We start from the raw sequence: 15509 nt of genomic DNA on the forward strand, positions 1-15509 counted from the left end.
CCCAATCGCCGGGGCCTCCGAGTGTCCCACCCCCATGGGGTCTCCCCCACTGCCCTAGATCTGGACTCCGTTGGCTCAGCAGGTCGGGGTGGAGGAAGGGCAGACTTCGACCCGGGCTCCAGAAACGTGGCAGGGCCCGACCTTGGACCCAAGGCCCGGTTACACGTTAACCGGGGACAGAGGTCGGGGTCCCTGCCCGGACCTCCCGGGTGGTCAAACGGGGAGGAATGACCGGGCCCGGGGGTCGTCTACAAAGAACCGGGCGCCAAGGAAGGTGGGGGGCATCTGCCGGGAGATTCCGAGGGGCAGTGCCATTGTGGGGACCTCCCCCACGCAAATCTGAAGCTCCAGGAACAAGATGGAGCCGGACTGGGGGACTAAATCAATCAATCGTCTTTATTGAGCGCTTACTGTGTGCAGAGCACTGTACAAAGCGCTTGGGAAGTACAATCAATCAATCAATCAATCAATCGTATTCATTGAGCGCTTACTGTGTGCAGAGCACTGTACAAAGCGCTTGGGAATTACAATCAATCAATCGATCATATTTATTGAGCGCTTACTGTGTGCAGAGCACTGTACTAAGCGCTTGGGAAGTACAATCAATCAATCAATCAATCAATCAATCATATTTATTGAGCGCTTACTGTGTGCAGAGCACTGTACTGAGCTCTTGGGAAGTACAAGTTGGCAACACATAGAGACGGTCCCTACCGGACAGCGGGCTCACAGTCTAGAAGGGGGAGACAGAGAACAAAACCAAACGTATTAACAAAATAAAATAGAATAGATATGTACAAGTAAAATAAATAAATAGAGTAATCAATATGTACAAACATATATACATATATACAGGTTATATGTAGGTGCCAAGCACTGTTCTAAGCACTTGGGGTGTGGGGGGATACAGGATAATCAGGTTGTCCCACAGGGGGCTCATAGTCTTAATCCCCATTTTCCAGATGAGGGAACTGAGGCCCAGAGAAGTGAAGTCCTCCTCCAGGAGGCCTTCCCAGACTGAGCCCCCTCCTTCCTCCCCCTCTCCATCCCCCCGCCTTACCTCCTTCCCTTCCCCACAGCACCTCTACATATGTATATATGTTTGTACATATTTATTACTCTATTTATTTTACTTGTACATATCTATTCTATTTATTTTATTTTGTTAATCTGTTTGGTTTTGTTTTCTGTCTCCCCCTTCTAGACTGTGAGCCCACTGTTGGGTAGGGACTGTCTCTATGTGTTGCCGACTTGGAATTCCCAAGCGCTTAGTACAGTGCTCTGCACACAGTAAGTGCTCAATAAATACGACTGATTGATTGATTGATTGCTTGATTGAATGAATGAATGACGGAAGGCTGGGTCTGTGGTGAACGCCCTCCTACTTCGGCCCCTAACCTTCGCCCGTTCTGTCGGGAGCCAATCAGCAACCCCCCTCGCTAGCCAATCCGCAGCCGGGACCTAGCGATCCTTCCCGCCCCCCTTCCCCACCGACCAATCAGAGGAGAGGACCTCGGCTCGGCCCCGCCCACCCACCCCGTCCGTCATCTCTCCGGGGGCCTCGTGACGTCACCGGGGGCGGGGCCGGCCGGGCGCGTAAACAAGGCCTCGCGCCCCGCGGAGGGTGGGCGCGCCTGCGCGCTGAGCGGAAAACCGCCGCCTTCGGGGGGCGGGGCTTACCCCCCCCAGGCGGCGCGCGCAGCTCCGGGCGTCCCACGTGGGCGTCAGGCGGAGGGGTTAAAGCGAAGTCCAACCCCATTGGCTGCCGCTCCCAGCGGCCGTCGCTGGGGGGAGCTGTGATTGGTGGGTAAGGAGGGCGTCGCGGCCGGGGAGGGGGGCGGAGGGAAGAGGGGGCCCCCTCCAGCAGGGGATTCTGATTGGTCGGCGGCCCGCTCTCCCCCCGCTGATTGGTGCGTTCGGGGGATCCGCTAGGGGATCGTAGGGCGGGGCCTGCCTCCCCCCAGGAGGGCTCTGATTGGTGGGGTGGGGCGGGTCCTCGGGGATCTGCCCCTCTGAGGGCTGTGATAGGCGGGCACCGCAACTGTGGTGGTGCCCTCTCAGGCCCAGGGTGGCCCACCAGGGGTCAGAGGGGTTTGCCCTTGGTGGAGTGCGGGGAGGGGGTCTTAGAGGATTCCCCTCTTCCCAAAGCCGCCTTCCCAGCCCCATCACCCCCCTCACCCCCTTTTCCCGGTGAGCCACCCGGGATCCACCCGTCCGGAGAGACCGTGGGGGACCGGCTCCCGCCCGGGCCCCGAAAGATGCTGTGACCCGAAGATGGGGTCGCGGAGCAGCGGCGCAGGGTCAGGGGCCGGAGATCCCTCGGAGGGCCTGCCCCGCGGAGGGGCCGGCCGGAGCCACCGGGGCCGGGAGGAGGACGAGGAGGATGAAGATGTGGATCTGGCCCAGGTACTGGCCTATCTCCTCCGCAGGTAACTCAGCCCCGCCGCCTTTTTCTCGCGGGGACCTTTGACCCTGACCCGGGACCGCTGTGGCGGCGACCGTCCGAGGGCAGGCCGGCCGACCGCACGAGCTGACGAAGTCGGGAGAATAGCCGTGGTGTCTTTTCTAAGCGCCCACTCCGTGCGGGGCACCCGGGTGGAGGCGAGGAGATCGGGCCGGGCGCCAGGCCCGATCCCCTTTTGACGGACGAGGTGGCCGAGGGCCAGAGAAGCGAGTTGCCCGGCGGACGAGTGGCGGAGCCGGGGTTCATTCGTTCATCCATTCAGTCATATTTATTGAGCGCTTCCTGTGTGCAGAGCACACTTGGGAAGTACAAGTTGCCCGCGGCGCCCGCTCTCTGAGGTGCAAGGGCGGAGGGGGCGGCCAGTTGGACGTGGCGGACCTGGTCCCCTTCTCTAGTGAGCGAACGGGCTCCGAGGGGAACACCGAGGGTGAGGGCTGGGGGGCTGGGAGGCGCGTCGGGGCTGAGGGGAGGGAAAGAAAACATGTTTTGTTGTCCGTGTCCCCCTTGGAGCCCGTTGTGGGGTAGGGGCCGTCTCTAGATGTTGACTTCCCAAGCGCTCGGTACAGTGCTGTGCACACAGTAAGCGCTCAAGAAATACGAGCGAATGAAAAGGGGGGTCCCCGTGTGGGGCTGGGCGAGGGGCCGGGAGGACCTCCTCACTGGGCCTCGCCTGTCAATCAATCAATCAATCGTATTTATTGAGCGCTTACTGTGTGCAGGGCACTGTACTGAGCGCTAGGGAAGTCACGCCGGCCTGGAATGCCCTCCCGCCACACGGCCGCCAGAACCCTACTGAGAGCTCACCTCCTCCAGGAGGCCTTCCCAGGCTCAGCCCCCTTTTTCCTCCCCAGTATGTTTGGTTTTGTTCTCTGTCTCCCCCTTTTAGACCGTGAGCCCACTGTTGGGTAGGGACCATCTCTATATGTTGCCAACTTGGACTTCCCAAGCGCTTAGTCCAGTGCTCTGCACATAGTAAGCGCTCAATAAATACGATTGATGATGATGATGATGACGGAGGGGGGCTTTAGTAAATCATTTGACAGGGGCCCGAATGGGCGTCCTTGAAAAACAAGTTCAGACAGAACTGGTTCTCAGCCGGTGCCCCGGGGAAGGACGGCAGGCGGAGGAGTGTGGCGGCCCGGGAGAGGATGCGTCGGGTTTGTTGTTCCTGCCCGTGGGCCCTCCTGGGAAGGAGAGGGGTGCGTGCCGGGGAGCGGGAAGGCCATCTGCAATCCTGGAAGCCTCCGAGCCACCGAGCTCCTCCTTCGCCCGCCCCAGGAGTCGGAGCCACGGTTTCCCTCCTTGGGAGCGGGCCTGCCCACCTCCACCGTGCCGTCGCCCCGGGGACCGGGGTGCGGCGAGGGCCCAGCCTCGCCCGCCCGGTCCCGGGCCGTCCTCGGTGCCGGCTGGTCACCCCGGGCTCTCTCGCCAGGGGTCAAGTGAGGCTGGTGCAGGGGGGCGGCGCGGCCAGCCTGCAGCTCATCCAGACGCTCTCCGACTCGGATGAGGATAACGACAGCGCCTGGGAAGGACGGCTCGGAGACCGCTACAATCCTCCGGGTACTGGGGGAGGGACCCCGGGACCCCGACCCGGACGGCTAACCCCCTTACGGAGCTCGATGCCCGGGGCTCAGTCGGTCCATCGGTGGTGTTCATTGAGCGCGCGCTGTGCGCGGAGCGCTGTTCTAAGCCACCGGGAGAGGAGAGTAGATTGGGCTGGATGCGATCCCTGCCCTCAATCAATCAATCAATCAATCGTATTTATTGAGCGCTTACTGTGTGCAGAGCACTATACTAAGCGCTTGGGAAGTACAAGTTGGCAACATATAATAGAGACAGTCCCTACCCAACAGTGGGTACAGTGTGGTGGGTCGTAAGGGCTCCCTTCAAGGCCCTACTGAGAGCTCACCTCCTCCAGGAGGCCTTCCCAAACTGAGCCCCTTCCTTCCTCTCCCCCTCGTCCCCCTCTCCATCCCCCCCATCTTACCTCCTTCCCTTCCCCACAGCACCTGTATAGATGTATATATGTTTGTACATATTTGTTACCCTATTTATTTATTTTACTTGTACATGTCTATTCTATTTATTTTATTTTGTTAGTATGTTTTGTTTTGTTCTCTGCCTCCCCCTTTTAGACTGTGAGCCCACTGTTGGGTAGGGACCGTCTCTATATGTTGCCAACTTGGACTTCCCAAGCGCTTAGTCCAGTGCTCTGCACACAGTAAGCGCTCAATAAATATGATTGATGATGATGCAGGGCGGAGGGGCGGTCCTGGGAAAGAAGGGGGCTTCGCGACCCCCGTCTCCGGCCCGGAACCGGCCTCCCCTCTCGCCCGGCTGGCGCTGACGGGATTTTGGCCGGGGGTGGTGGCGGGGACGGTCTCCTCCTGCGGCCGCAGCTGACCCGACCCCCGACACGCGGGATCTGGAGCGAAATGAAATCAAGACCCAGGTGGAGCTGGCCACGGGGTGTCTGGGACCGAGGCGGGCCGCCCGAGAACGCAGCCTCCCCCGCCTGCTCCAACAGGTAGGCCTCCCCGCCGGCCGGGGACCCGAGAGGACCCCCGGGGAGGGAGGGGGACGGACCACTGCACCTGGGCCCTGAAGGGCGAGGGCCACCGCCGGCCACCCCGGCTCCGGCCATTGAGGGGGTGACTCGGTCTCCCCCAGTTTGAACCCTGGGACGGCTTACGGGGGCATCTCGAGGGGGTGGGAGGCCGGGGAGAGTCGGCCCCGGGGGTCGGGGGCTTCACTCCTACCGCCTCTCCACAGAGGGAGCGGGGCCTCTGCGACCATGGCGGTTTCTCCCCCGGAGAGCGGTCCAGGGTCGTGTCTCAGTGAGTACGGCGGGGACGAGACCCCAGAATTCATTCATTCAGTCCTATTTTTATTAATGATAATAATAATAATAATAATAATAATAATGGCATCTGATGGAGAAGCAGCGTGGCTTGGCGGAAAGAGCCCGGGCTTTGGAGTTCAAATCCCCGCTCCGCCCACTGTCAACTGTGTGACTTTGGGCAAAGTCACTTCTCAGTGCCTCAGTTACCTCACCTGAAAAATGGGGATTAAAACTGTGAGCCCCCCATGGGACAACCTCATCACCTTGTAACCTCCCCAGCGCTTACAACAGTTCTTTGCACATAATAAGCGCTTAACAAATGCCATTATTATTATTATTATCATCATCTGTTAAGCGCTCTGTTCCAAGCACTGGGGAGGATACAAGGGAATCAGGTTGTCCCACTTGGGGCTCACAGCCTTCATCCCCATTTTACAGATGAGGTCACTAAGGCCCAGAGAAGTGAAGTGATTTGCCCAAAGTCACCCAGCTGACAAGTGGCGGAGCCGGGATTAGAACCCATGACCTCTGACTCCCAAGCCCGGGCTCTTTCCACTGAGGCGCGCTGCCTCTCTAACCGTGTGCGGAGCACTGTACTAAGCGCCTAGGAGAGTACGGTATAACCATAAACAGACACATTCCCTGCCCACCACGAGCTTACGGTTTAGAGGGGGAGACAGTTGCGAATATAAATCAGTGAACGACAGATAAGTGCCGTGGGGCTGGGAGAGGGGGGAGATGAATAAAGGGAGCGAGTCGGGGAGACATGGAAGGAAGTGGGAGAAGAGGAAAGAGGGATTTAATCAGGGAAGGCCTCTTGGAGGGGATGGGCAATAAGGCTTTGAAGGGGGGAGAGTCATTCCGATCTGGAATGATGTAGAGGGGCTTATGTAGTCACTTGGGTGGAAAGTGGGGGGAAAGGGAAAGGCGGGAGTCATGTGGGGAATCTGAGAAGGGGCCAAAGAGGGTGGCATGGGACCCCCTCCCTTCCCCGTCCCCCCCCCGCCCCAGCTGTGGTCTCTATCTGACCTCCCCCTCCCCCCCCTCCCCGTCCCCTCCTCCCCTCGCTCCTTTCGCTTCCAGTTTCCTGCCCAACCACCTGGGCTTCACGGACTCCTTCAACCAGAAGGCCTTCTGCGGCATCTACAGCAAGGACGGTCAGATCTTCATGTCGGCCTGCCAAGGTAGCGGAACGGGGAGCGGGGGCGCCGGACAAAAGAAGTAAAAGCCGGGCCCCGTCTCCCGGCGTCCCGGTTCCCAGGATGCCCCTCTGACCAAGGGGTTGCCTCTCGGCCCGTTGGCCGTTTCCCGCCACCTCGGTTCTCCGTCGTCACGTCGCGGGGCGGGAGCAGAGGGGAGGGGTGCCCCCGTCCCCCCCATAACAATCCCTGCTCTCCTTCTCTCCCCGCCCGGCCCCAGACCAGACCATCCGGCTCTACGACTGCCGCTACGGCCGCTTCCGCAAGTTCAAGAGCATCAAGGCCCGGGACGTGGGCTGGAGCGTCTTGGATGTGGCCTTCACCCCCGACGGAAACAACTTCCTGTACTCCAGCTGGTCCGACTACAGTGCGTCCCCTCCGTCCCCCGAACCCCGGGCCCTGACGCGTCCCTCCCCATCCTCCCCACTGGTACCCCCCGCCCCCAAGGGTCAGCGCCCCGTCCTTCCCCACCTCCCCGTCCCCCCAGCTTCACCCCCTTCCCCCTCGGGCCCCCCGAGCCCCGGCCGACCCGGCCCCCATTTTGCCTCTCCCAGTTCACATCTGCAACATCTACGGAGAGGGAGACACCCATACTGCCCTGGACCTGAGGTAGCGCCCTGCCCCTTGGGGCTACGCGGGGGAGACGGGGTCCCCCCCCCCCGAAAACGTGGCCCCGAGAAGAGAACGAAGGAGTTGAGTGGGTGGGAATGGGGAGGTCTCGCAAGCGGCCCGACCCCCGGGTTCCCGTCCTTCAGTGCGACTTTGTGGGAGCCTCAGTTTCCCCCAAATTGGGCAGTCCGGCCGGAGGAGGAGGAAGAGCGTCCCCTACTCGCTCCCTTTCTCTCCTTCCCCCAGGCCCGACGAGCGGCGGTTTGCCGTCTTCTCCATCGCCGTCTCCTCGGACGGGCGGGAGATCCTCGGCGGGTGAGTGTCCCGAGGGGGGTCGAGGGTCGGGGAGGACCAGCCCCCGCTACCCGGGGTCTCCGGGGGACGGCTCCAGTGCCACGGGGCGCTCGCTCGAAGGCCACGGGAAGGGTGGGAGTCTTCCCTTCGGCCCGGCACAAGCCGAGGACGGGCTTCATCCGCACCGTCCCGCCTTGGGCGGGCGAGAGAAGCAGTGTGGCCTAGTGGACGGAGCCCAGTGCCGGGAGTCAGAAGGACCTGTCGGCATCCGGGCGAGTCACTTCTCTGGGCCTCAGTTCCCTCACCTGGAAAATGGGGATTAAGAGTGTGAGCCCCATGTGGGACGGGGGCCGTGTCTAACCCAATTTAATAATAATAATGATGGCATTTATTAAGCGCCCACTATGTGCAAAGCACTGTTCTAAGCGCTGGTGAGGTTACAAGGTGATCAGGTTGTCCCCCGTGGGGCTCACAGTCAATCCCCATTTTACAGATGAGGTAACTGAGGCACAGAGAAGTTAAGTGACCTGCCTAATGTCACCCAGCTGACAATTAGTGGAGCCGGGATTCGAACCCATGACCTCTGACTCCAAAGCCTGGGCTCATTCCACTGAGCCACGCCGCTTCTCTAATCTGGGGTGATTTGCTTGCATTCACCCCAGTGTTTAGCCAATACTATAATTCATTCATTCATTCATTCGTATTTATTGAGCGCTTACTGTGTGCAGAGCACTGTACTAAGCGCTTGGGAAGGACAAGTCGGCAATATATAGAGACGGTCCCTACCCAATGATGGGCTCACGGTCTAGAAGGGGGAGAAGTCTTTTATTGTTATTAAGAGCCTAGCCCTGGGAGCCAGATCTGTTAAAATGGGATAAGACCGGGAGCCCCACGTGGGCCAGGGACTACGTCCAACCCGATCTGCTTGTATCCACCCCAGCGCTTAGTACAGTGCCTGGCACATAGGAAGTGCTTAATAAATGCCACTACCTTATATACACCATTGATTGATTCACCATAATTATTCTTAGAGAGGCGGTGTGGCTCAGTGGAAAGAGCCCAGGCTTGGGAGTTGGAGGTCGTGGGTTCTAATCCCGGCTCCGCCACATCTGCTGTGTGACCTTGGGCGAGTCGCTTCACTTCTCTGGGCCTCAGTTCCCTCCTCTGTAAAATGGGGATGGAGACTGGGAGCCCCACCTGGGACAACCTCATCACCTTGTATCCCCCCAGCGCTTAGAACAGTGCTTTGCACATAGTCAGCGCTGAACCAATACCATCATTATTATTGTTATTATTGTCTGCTCTGTGACTTTGGCCGAGTCACTTCACTTCTCTGGGCCTCAGTTTCCTCCTCTGTAAAATGGGGATGAAGACTGGGAGCCCCACATGGGACAACCTGATCACCTTGTATCCCCCCAGCGCTTAGAACAGTGCTTGGCACCTAGTAAGCACTTAATAAATGCTATCATTATTATTATTCCCCTGGGATCCACAGCGAGGCCTAGAGCCGGGGCCAGGGCATCAGAAAGACCTGGGTTCTAATCCCGGCTCTGCCACTTGTCCGCTGTGTGACCTTGGGCAAGTCACTTCACTCCCCTGGGCCTCAGTTACCTCATCTGTAAAGGTAACGGATGAGGTAAACGGCGCTCTGCACACAGTAAGCGCTCAATCAATCAATCAATCAATCATATTTATTGAGCGCTTACTGTGTGCAGAGCACTGTACTAAGCGCTTGGGAAGTCCAAGTTGGCAACATCTAGAGACAGCCCCTACCCAACAGTGGGCTCACGGTCTAAAAGGGGGAGACAGAGAACAAAACCAAACATACTAACAAAATAAAATAAATAGAATAGATCCTGTATATGTGTATATATGTTTGTACATATTTATTACTGTATTTATTTATTTATTTTACTTGTACATATCTGTTCTATTTTATTTTGTTAGTATGTTTGGTTTTGTTCTCTGTCTCCCCCTTTTAGACCGTGAGCCCACTGTTGGGTAGGGACTGTCTCTAGATGTTGCCAATTTGTACTTCCCAAGCGCTTAGTACAGTGCTCTGCACACAGTAAGCGCTCAATAAATACGATTGATGATGATGATGATGATGATATGTACAAGTAAAATAAATAGAGTAATAAATACGTAGAGACATATATACAGGTGCGATTGAAGGCCTGGCAAGTGGGGATCGAGACTGTGAGCCCCATTCACTGATTCATTCATTCAGTCGTCTTTATTGAGCGCTTACTGTGTGCGCTGTACTAAGCGCTTGGGAAGTGCAAGTTGGCAACGCATAGAGACGGTCCCTACCCAACCGTTATTATTATTATTATTCTAATTCTACGAATGCCGCTGGTCGCCCACCTGCCGTCCCTCCCTCAGGGCCAACGACGGGTGCCTGTACGTCTTCGACCGGGAGCAGAACCGCCGCACCCTGCAGGTACCCCGGGCCCCGTGCCCCCCGCCGCCGTGCCCCCCGCCGCCGCGCCCCCCGCCTCGGCCCCCCTCCCCGCCGGCCCCCGGCAGGCTGACCCGGCGCCCCCGCCCCGCTCCCCCAGCTGGAGTCCCACGAGGACGACGTGAACGCCGTGGCCTTCGCCGACACGAGCTCCCACATCCTGTTCTCGGGCGGGGACGACGCCATCTGCAAGGTGTGGGACCGCCGCACCATGCGGGAGGACGACCCCAAGCCCGTGGGCGCGCTGGCCGGGCACCAGGACGGCATCACCTTCATCGACAGCAAGGTCGGGGGGCCGGGGCGGAGAGGGGCCCCGAGGGCGGGCGCGGCCGGGCCCCACGGGGACCCCCGCCGACGCCAGCGTCCGTATCTGTGGGGCAGGGCGATGCCCGGTACCTCATCTCCAACTCCAAGGACCAGACCATCAAACTCTGGGACATCCGGCGATTCTCAGGCCGCGAGGGGATGGAGGCCTCCCGCCAGGCCGCCACGCAGCAGAACTGGGATTACCGCTGGCAGCAGGTGCCCAAGAAAGGTGAGGGGGCGGGGGGCGGGACCTCAGACCACCCGCCGAACTGCACTGGGCCTCAGTTGCCTCGGCTGCGAAACGGGCATTCGATACCCGTGCTTTCCTCCCGCTTAGACTAATAATGAGGAGCAGCGTGGCTCAGTAGAGAAGAGCCCGGGCTTTGGAGTCAGAGGTCATGGGTTCGAATCCCAGCTCCACCACATGTCTGCTGTGTGACCTTGGGCAAGTCACTTAACTTCTCTGAGCCTCAGTTACCTCATCTGTAAAATGGGGATTAAGACTGTGAGCCCCGTGTGGGACAACTTGTTCACCTTGTATCCACCCCCAGCGCTTAGAACAGTGCTCTGCACATAGTAAGCGCTTAACAAATGCCATTGTTATTATTAATAATGATGGTATTAGTTAAGCGCTTACTATGTGCAAAGCACTCTCCTCAGCGCTGGGGAGGTTACGAGGTGATCAGGTTGTCCCACGGGGGGCTCACAGTCTTCATCCCCATTTTACAGATGAGGGAACGGAGGCACGTTGGGTAGGGACTGTCTCTATATGTTGCCAACTTGTACTTCCCAAGCGCTTAGTACCGTGCTCTGCACACAGTAAGTGCTCAATAAATACGATTGATTGATTGATGAATAATGATAGCATTTATTAAGTGCTTACTCTGTGCAAAGCACTGTTCTAAGCGCTGGGGAGGTTACGAGGTGATCAGGTTGTCCCACGGGGGGCTCATAGTCTTCATCCCCATTTTACAGATGAGGGAACGGAGGCACGTTGGGTAGGGACTGTCTCTATATGTTGTCAACTTGTACTTCCCAAGCGCTTAGTACCGTGCTCTGCACACAGTAAGTGCTCAATAAATACGATTGATTGATTGATTAATAATGATAGCATTTATTAAGTGCTTTCTCTGTGCAAAGCACTGTTCTAAGCACTGGGGAGGTTACGAGGTGATCAGGTTGTCCCACGGGGAGCTCACAGTCTTCATCCCCATTTTACAGATGAGGGAACGGAGGCACGTTGGGTAGGGACTGTCTCTATATGTTGCAAACTTGTACTTCCCAAGCGCTTAGTACCGTGCTCTGCACACAGTAAGTGCTCAATAAATATGATTGATTGATTAATAATGATAGCATTTAGTAAGTGCTTACAACGTGCAAAGCACTGTTCTAAGCGCTGGGGAGGTTACAAGGTGATCAGGTTGTCCCACAGGGGCCTCATAGGCTTCATCCCCATTTTACAGATGAGGGAACGGAGGCACAGAGAATAATAATAATAATGATAGCATTTATTAAGCTCTTACTATGTGCAAAGCACTGTTCTAACCCCTGGGGAGGTTACGAGGTGATCAGGTTGTCCCGCGGGGGGCTCATAGTCTTCATCCCCATTTTACAGATGAGGGAACGGAGGCCCAGAGAATAATAATAATGATAGCATTTATTAAGCGCTTACTCTGTGCAAAGCACTGTCCTAAGCGCTGGGGAGGTTACAAGGTGATCAGGTTGTCCCACGGGGGGCTCACAGTCTTCATCCCCATTTTACAGATGAGGGAACGGAGGCACAGAGAATAATAATAATAATGATAGCATTTATTAAGCGCTTACTCTGTGCAAAGCACTGTTCTAAGCACTGGGGAGGTTACGAGGTGATCAGGTTGTCCCACGGGGGGCTCATAGTCTTCATCCCCATTTTACAGATGAGGGAACGGAGGCACAGAGAATAATAATAATAATGATAGCATGTATTATGCGCTGCAAAGCAATGTTCTAAGCGCTGGGGAGGTTACAAGGTGATCAGGTTGTCCCACGGGGGGCTCATAGTCTTCATCCCCATTTTACAGATGAGGGAACTGAGGTACAGAATAATAATAATAATAGCATTTATTAAGTGCTTACTATGTGCAAAGCACTGTTCTAAGCACTGGGGAGGTTACAAGGTGATCAGTTTGTCTCATGTGGGGCTCCCAGTCTTCATCCCCATTGTACAGATGAGAGAACTGAGGCCCAGAGAAGTGAAGTGACTCGCCCAAAGTCACACAGCTGACAGTTGGCGGAGCGAGTATTTGAACCCATGACCTCTGACTCCAAAGCCCGGGCTCTTTCCACTGAGCCTAATGATGATGACATTTATTAAGTGCTTGCTATGTGCAAAGCACCGTTCTAAGCGCTGGGGAGATTACAAAGTGATCAGGCGGGGCTCCCACTCTTAATCCCCATTTTCCAGATGGGGTCACTGAGGCCCAGAGAAGTGAAGTGACTCGCCCAAAGTCACCCAGCCGGCAGTTGGCGGAGCCGGGGTTTGAACCCGCGCCCTCCGACTCCAAAGCCCGGGCTCTTTCCACCGAGCCACGCTGCTTCTCCTGTCTACCCCAGCGCTTAGTACGGTGCTTGTCACCTAGTAAATCCCACGGTTCTTATTGTTATTAGAGGTGGCAGGGAGTGCCAGAGGAGGAGGGCTCTGAAGGTGGGTTTGAAGAATGATGATGATGATGATGATGATGGCATTTGTTAAGCGCTTACTATGTGCCAAGCGCTGTTCTAAGCGCTGAAGGGGAGTTCCAGCCCCTACTTTCTTCGTTTCCAGGGGGTTGGGCACACCCTGGCACTGGGTGGGCACGGCTCGGCGGGGCCGCAGACCAAGGGGCAGGGGCCTGGGTGGGACGGGCTCCCCTGAGCCGTGCCCTCGGTTGTGCCCGCCCAGCCTGGCGCAAGCAGAAGCTGCCCGGGGACAGCTCCCTGATGACGTACCGCGGCCACGGCGTCCTGCACACCCTCATCCGTTGCCGCTTCTCCCCGGCCCACAGCACGGGCCAACGCTACATCTACAGCGGATGCTCCACGGGCAAAGTGGTCGGTAAGGGGGGTCCGCAGCTGGGGGCCCTTCGCCCCCCGCCTGGCGCGGATGGGTCCGGGGGGCTGGGGAGGAAGCCGTCCCGGGGGGCTCACCCCGAGGCCCGTCCCCGTCCCCGCAGTGTACGACCTCCTCAGCGGACGCATCGTGAAGAAGCTGACCAACCACAAGGCCTGCGTGAGGGACGTCAGCTGGCACCCGTACGAGGAGAAGATCGTCAGCAGCTCGGTGAGGGCGGCCGGCCGGGGCGGCGCGGGTCCCCTCTCAATCAATCAATCAATCAGTCGTATTTATTGAGCGCTTACTATGTGCAGAGCACTGTACTAAGCGCTTGGGAAGTACAAATTGGCATCACATAGAGACAGTCCCTACCCAACAGTGGGCTCACAGTCTAAAAGGGGGAGACAGAGAACAGAACCAAACATACCAACAAAATAAAATAAGTAGGATAGAAATGTACAAGTAAAATAAATAAATAAATAAATAGAGTAATGAATATGTACAACCATATATACATATATACAGGTGCTGTGGGGAAGGGAAGGAGGTAAGACGGGGGGGTGGAGAGGGGGACGAGGGGGAGAGGAAAGAAGGGGCTCAGTCTGGGAAGGCCTCCTGGAGGAGGTGAGCTCTCAGCAGGGCCTTGAAGGGAGGAAGAGAGCTAGCTTGGCGGATGGGCAGAGGGAGGGCATTCCAGGCCCGGGGGATGACTCTCCCCTCTCCGTCCTCTCCCCCGTCCCGCCGACCGACCGGTCCGCTCTCCCTTCTTCCCGTCCCCTCCCCTCCGGCCGCAGTGGGACGGGAACCTGCGCCTCTGGCAGTACCGCCAGGCCGAGTACTACGGCGACGACCTCCTGCAGGCCGAAGAGCCGCACCCCAAGGCCGCCCCGTCGCCGGCCGACCCCTCCGCGCCGTGCTCCTCCTCCCAGTAGCCCCGTCCCGGCCCTCCTGCTCTGCCCACCACCATCTCGCAGGGGAGGAGCGGGTGGGACAGCAGGGAGAGGGCCCGGGACGCCTCCGCCCTCACCCCTCCCCGTCAGCCCCGGCCTAAGCGGGGCCGGCGGTGGTCACCTGCCGCGGCCCCGTGGGTGTTTTTAATCACGTTTGGATTCCACGTGGCGGCACGAGCCACAGGGGCCACCTTGGGCCCGCCCAAATCGCCTCCCCCGGCCCCTTTTAGAGGCCCAGTTCTGTCCCCTTCCCCAAACCGTGCTACTTCCTCCAGAGGGGACCCTCCTCTTCGACCCCGGTGTCCGCCCTCGCCCCGGGCCCCGTCCGGGGGGCCGAGGATCGGGTGGCCACGTTGCCGTGGACGACGGGGGTCCGCAGGGGGATGGCTCACAGCCCCTTCCGTTCTCTGCCGGCCAGGGGGCCGTCTCCCCGGCCCCCTTGCCCACGCTGTACACCGGCTTCAATAAATCCAGATTGGGAACCGGGCTCCGGCTGGTTTGTCCCGCGCGGACTGCGGCAGAGAGGGGGTACTGGGATCGAGGGGACCCCCTTGCTCCCCGCCCTGCACCGTCAAGCGCGGCGGGCTGGGGCTGCCACCGAAGAAACAGGAAATAGGCCACCCACACTCTGACAATTTCGGGCCTCGAGAAACCACCGGGAAGCAAGCAAGCGATCCATAAATAGCGTTTCTTGAGCCCCTACGTGTCCAGAGCTCGGTTCCGAGACTGTGGGACAGGGACCGCGTCCAGCCCGATTTGCTTCGCATCGACCCCGTAGTTAAAAGGGAAGTGAAAGCCTGAGGCAGTTATGGATCTTTGCCATTCAGGATACAAAACCCTGAGTTCTTTATTAATCCCTTTTTTTGGAGTGGAAGTGGAGTGGAATAACAACCTTGTTAATAGTGTACTCTCGCACGTGTTAGTACAATGCTCTACACGGTAAGCAGCGCGCGTTGTGGCTACAGCTCGGGCTTGGGGGTCAGGAGGTCGTGGGTCGGAGAAGCGGCGCGGCTCGGCGGAAAAGAGCCCGGGCTTTGGAGTCAGAGGTCATGGGTTCAAATCCCGCCTCCGCCAATTATCAGCTGTGTGACTTCGGGCGAGTCACTTCGCTTCTTCAGGCCTCAGTTCCCTCATCTGGAAAATGGGGATGAAGACTGGGAGCCCCCCCGTGGGACAACCTGATCACCTTGGAACCTCCCCAGCGCTTAGAACGGCGCTTTGCACCTAGTAAGTGCTTAATAAATGCCACCGTTATCGTTATTACGGGTTCTAATCCCGGCCCCGCCACTGGTCTGCCGAGTGACAGTCGCTTCG

General features: G+C 57.9%; 1 protein-coding gene across 3 annotated transcripts; it reads left to right on the forward strand.

Moving 5' to 3' along the window:
• The first annotated feature begins 1697 nt into the window (after positions 1-1697).
• On the forward strand, positions 1698-14294 carry DCAF11 (DDB1 and CUL4 associated factor 11). Of its 3 annotated transcripts, none has more exons than XM_038741363.1 (15): positions 1698-1803; positions 2149-2429; positions 3897-4024; positions 4864-4991; positions 5237-5301; positions 6390-6490; positions 6726-6872; positions 7060-7114; positions 7361-7429; positions 9794-9851; positions 9970-10155; positions 10251-10404; positions 13096-13248; positions 13367-13473; positions 14040-14294. In XM_038741363.1, the coding sequence occupies exons 2-15, from the start codon at positions 2275-2277 to the stop codon at positions 14175-14177; spliced, it is 1644 nt and encodes a 547-aa protein (XP_038597291.1). In that variant the 5' UTR covers positions 1698-1803; positions 2149-2274; the 3' UTR covers positions 14178-14294. The 3 variants fall into 3 exon arrangements, with proteins under 3 accessions (XP_038597291.1, XP_038597292.1, XP_038597289.1); XM_038741364.1 differs by having other exon boundaries at positions 1712-1807; XM_038741361.1 differs by lacking the exon at positions 1698-1803 and having other exon boundaries at positions 2011-2429.
• Positions 14295-15509: the final 1215 nt, after the last annotated feature.

The sequence above is a fragment of the Tachyglossus aculeatus genome (assembly GCF_015852505.1).
Source record: "Tachyglossus aculeatus isolate mTacAcu1 chromosome 12 unlocalized genomic scaffold, mTacAcu1.pri SUPER_6_unloc_1, whole genome shotgun sequence".
Lineage (NCBI taxonomy): Eukaryota > Metazoa > Chordata > Mammalia > Monotremata > Tachyglossidae > Tachyglossus > Tachyglossus aculeatus.